This window comes from Styela clava, chromosome 10, assembly GCF_964204865.1.
Source record: "Styela clava chromosome 10, kaStyClav1.hap1.2, whole genome shotgun sequence".
NCBI classification, from domain to species: Eukaryota; Metazoa; Chordata; class Ascidiacea; order Stolidobranchia; family Styelidae; genus Styela; species Styela clava.
Window position 1 is genome coordinate 1,150,408 of NC_135259.1, and position 2,940 is coordinate 1,153,347.

Sequence of the window (2,940 nt, forward strand, 5' to 3'; positions counted from 1 at the left end):
ATAGGACTCAGTAGGACGAAAACCCGGTGAAGAAGTAGGACGTACTAGGACGCGCCATGACGTCACATCGTTGACCATATAAGGAATGCGCGTCCTAGTGATATGGTTTATCCTCACTTGGTATGGTGAGCCTTGGATTCACTCCTTTATTTGTCATTGGAATCTCGCTGCCGATGATTGTAACACTCTCATTAGATCGACAACTCTGTGAGTGTACACAAAAAGGTAATGATCATCGTTGTCGTGACACAGGACATAGTACATAAGTTGGGGGAAAATGTGATTTAGGAAGAATAAACGCAGACGTAAAGATGTTTGAGACCTAAATACCACGCCAAGCTGGGGGGGAAACAACGGTGATTTTAGCAAAACGCAATCGCATGGGTTATTGCGGCCATTTTAGTCTTACAAAAATTTCCAACCCCAACTTTTCAATGATCACAATGACAAATATAGTCTAAAAGCTTTAGTGAATTTGAGGAGATTATAAAATACCATTTTTTGTTATTATAAATTACCATTTGTTTCAGTAGCAACTAAACTTCAATTGGCTTAATTTTAGATCACTACACCCCACAATTCTTCATTGTTGTCACAACAAAGTTGGACATGAAATCCTTGAAAAAGATCAAACGCATTATGCAATGAAGGTTTAAAAACCAGTGACTTCCTGCTCCAGCTGCGAACTCAATATAAACACATTAAAGCCATACTTTGCATTGTCAAGCCCGATTGGGAATTCAACGAATTGAAAGCAAATTACAAAAACAAAAAATCTAAAAACTAAAGCAATTGCACCATATAAATAGATTAACACATCATTACAGATCTATTAATAAAGCAAGAATCAATCGCAAAGTATGCATAATAATACAATGTGATATGATCGCACAATACTTTATGCTCACTTGCACAATAAAAAACCAGGAATCCAGCCTATAGTGAAAGAATCAATGTTCTATAAACTTAGGACTAAAAATAATACTTCACATCACTAGAAATATTTAGGCTTCATCATGACAAAGGGGAATCGGTACAAATCAGGCATTCCTTCATGGTGTGGCATGCCAGAAGTCCATCTGTAAGCTGGAATTTGACTTTCACCACCTCTAGTTGGCCCACTGATAGCATACGATGTAAAATTTTTAGCAAAAAAGTAATCTGTGACCTTTGTGTCATAGCATCCGCTATTTATTGGATAAGTCTGTAAATCACCACGACAGCAGATAGAATTACATGCATCACCCTCAGAGTAATTATCTAACTTGTAGTTGTTGAAGCGAAGGATTTTCTTCATACTTTCCATATCCACAACTTCATTTTGATCCCTACGAAATATTTTTGCCCTCGGAGCCAGATCATGTGAATTATCTGGGTTGTCTTTGGCAACAGCAGGGTATCCACTTTTATTATAGATAGTTTCATAAAAAGGAACATTGTATGAAGCCCAGTACCCTTCACGTAAAATATTAGTTTGATCGTAAGATTCAACAAGTCCTGGAATTTGTTCCACTACATAAAGTGCACCATCATCAAACCCAACGTTTACAGTAAATTTACTCAAGTCAATGATCATATATTGGTTGTTATATGTGCCAGAATTGTACATTTTTAAGATCTCACCCCATTCTTTACCATTTGTTGCCAAGAAGTTAGCTGCTCTAACACGCTGCCATGCTAATAATGACTCGGGAAAAACCAGATCATAAAGGCTTGTATTATAAATGTTGTTCGTAGTTTGAAGCATTACCATACCATTGCCAAGAATATAAAAATCATCCAAAGAATTGAGGAAGCCAGGGTAGCTGGAAAAAGACATTTTTGTATTTTTAATATCTTTGCCATAAACCTGAAAGTCATAGTTTTTATATATTCTAAGCATGGCACTGTAAACGAACCAACTGCTGTGCCCCATAAACAGATTTTCATATCCTGCGGTAACTTTTATAAGAGCGGAACAATGTCCATTTTGTTGTGCAAACCTTCTCAGTCGCTCTTTTGATAAATTTTCAAAGTAACGATCTGGAGGCCGATTTAAAACATGTAGCAAATCAATCATATCTCCTACAGCACTCAAAATTTGCATGTCACACATGTTCAAATCATCTGTGCTTGTAACCTTATATCCCCATAACAGACCCTCAATTTGACTTTGAATATAGCCAATAAAATTCCAAAAGACATCATCCTTGGCAGCAACTTTCTCTTTTACCCATTTTTCTTGTTTGGTGAAGAAATCACATGTTCGATTATAAGTATCTGCTGGTCTGTTGTCAAATAAGAATCCTTTTAAGTTATCATAATGCTGGTGAATACGTTTTGATGTAAAAGCACCTTCCAACATTCCAGCAGCAAACATAATTTCCTCAGGCTTGTATTTTTTACTATGGGTGACTGCTGTGATATCGAGAACACTCCAACCAGTTTGGTCAATTGAATCATTAAAACTTCCATATGCAAGTGCATCATCTAATATTCCTTCTTTGTATAAAAATTTGCCATCATTAAAAACAATACTTCCTTCTTGCACATCACAAAAAACTTGTAAAACCAGCAATGAAAAAAATAACAGCAATAAAAATTTCATAATTTAAAAAACCTGAAAATATGTAAGTTTCCAAGTTAATTACAGTATTAAAATATTATTTTGAGCACTAAAAGAAATACAAACTTCCAATCAGGAATTCATAAGCAGATGAGCAAACACAGAAATAATTGAAAACGGGCATAGCCTAGGCCCTAGGCCTACTGTAATTTCACTGTGAAAAATTGCAGCCACTGTCAGACCGTGAAAATGTGAACGAATGCAGGAAAGGGTAAAACTAGAGACTTAAACATAGTGAAGTCCATTGTTCCAATTGTTTTTTCGTCCTATAGGATGCTCATTCATCTTTTCATAATATAATTCAATTGTTCAATACTCCAATTCAGTCACAGAAG

At 35.7% G+C, this 2,940-nt stretch overlaps 1 protein-coding gene across 1 annotated transcript; it reads right to left on the minus strand.

Moving 5' to 3' along the window:
* Window positions 1-451: 451 nt before the first annotated feature.
* LOC144428149 (phospholipase B-like 1) lies at window positions 452-2,613 on the minus strand. Its single transcript, XM_078116924.1, has one exon. It carries the CDS (start codon window positions 2,585-2,587, stop codon window positions 995-997), a length of 1,593 nt encoding a protein of 530 aa, XP_077973050.1. The 5' UTR covers window positions 2,588-2,613; the 3' UTR covers window positions 452-994.
* Between the last annotated feature and the right edge of the window lie 327 nt (window positions 2,614-2,940).

Bases quoted from the DNA above. Each gene is read 5' to 3' on its own strand.
- LOC144428149 (XM_078116924.1), bottom strand. From the start codon at position 2,587: ATGAAATTTTTATTGCTGTTATTTTTTTCATTGCTGGTTTTACAAGTT.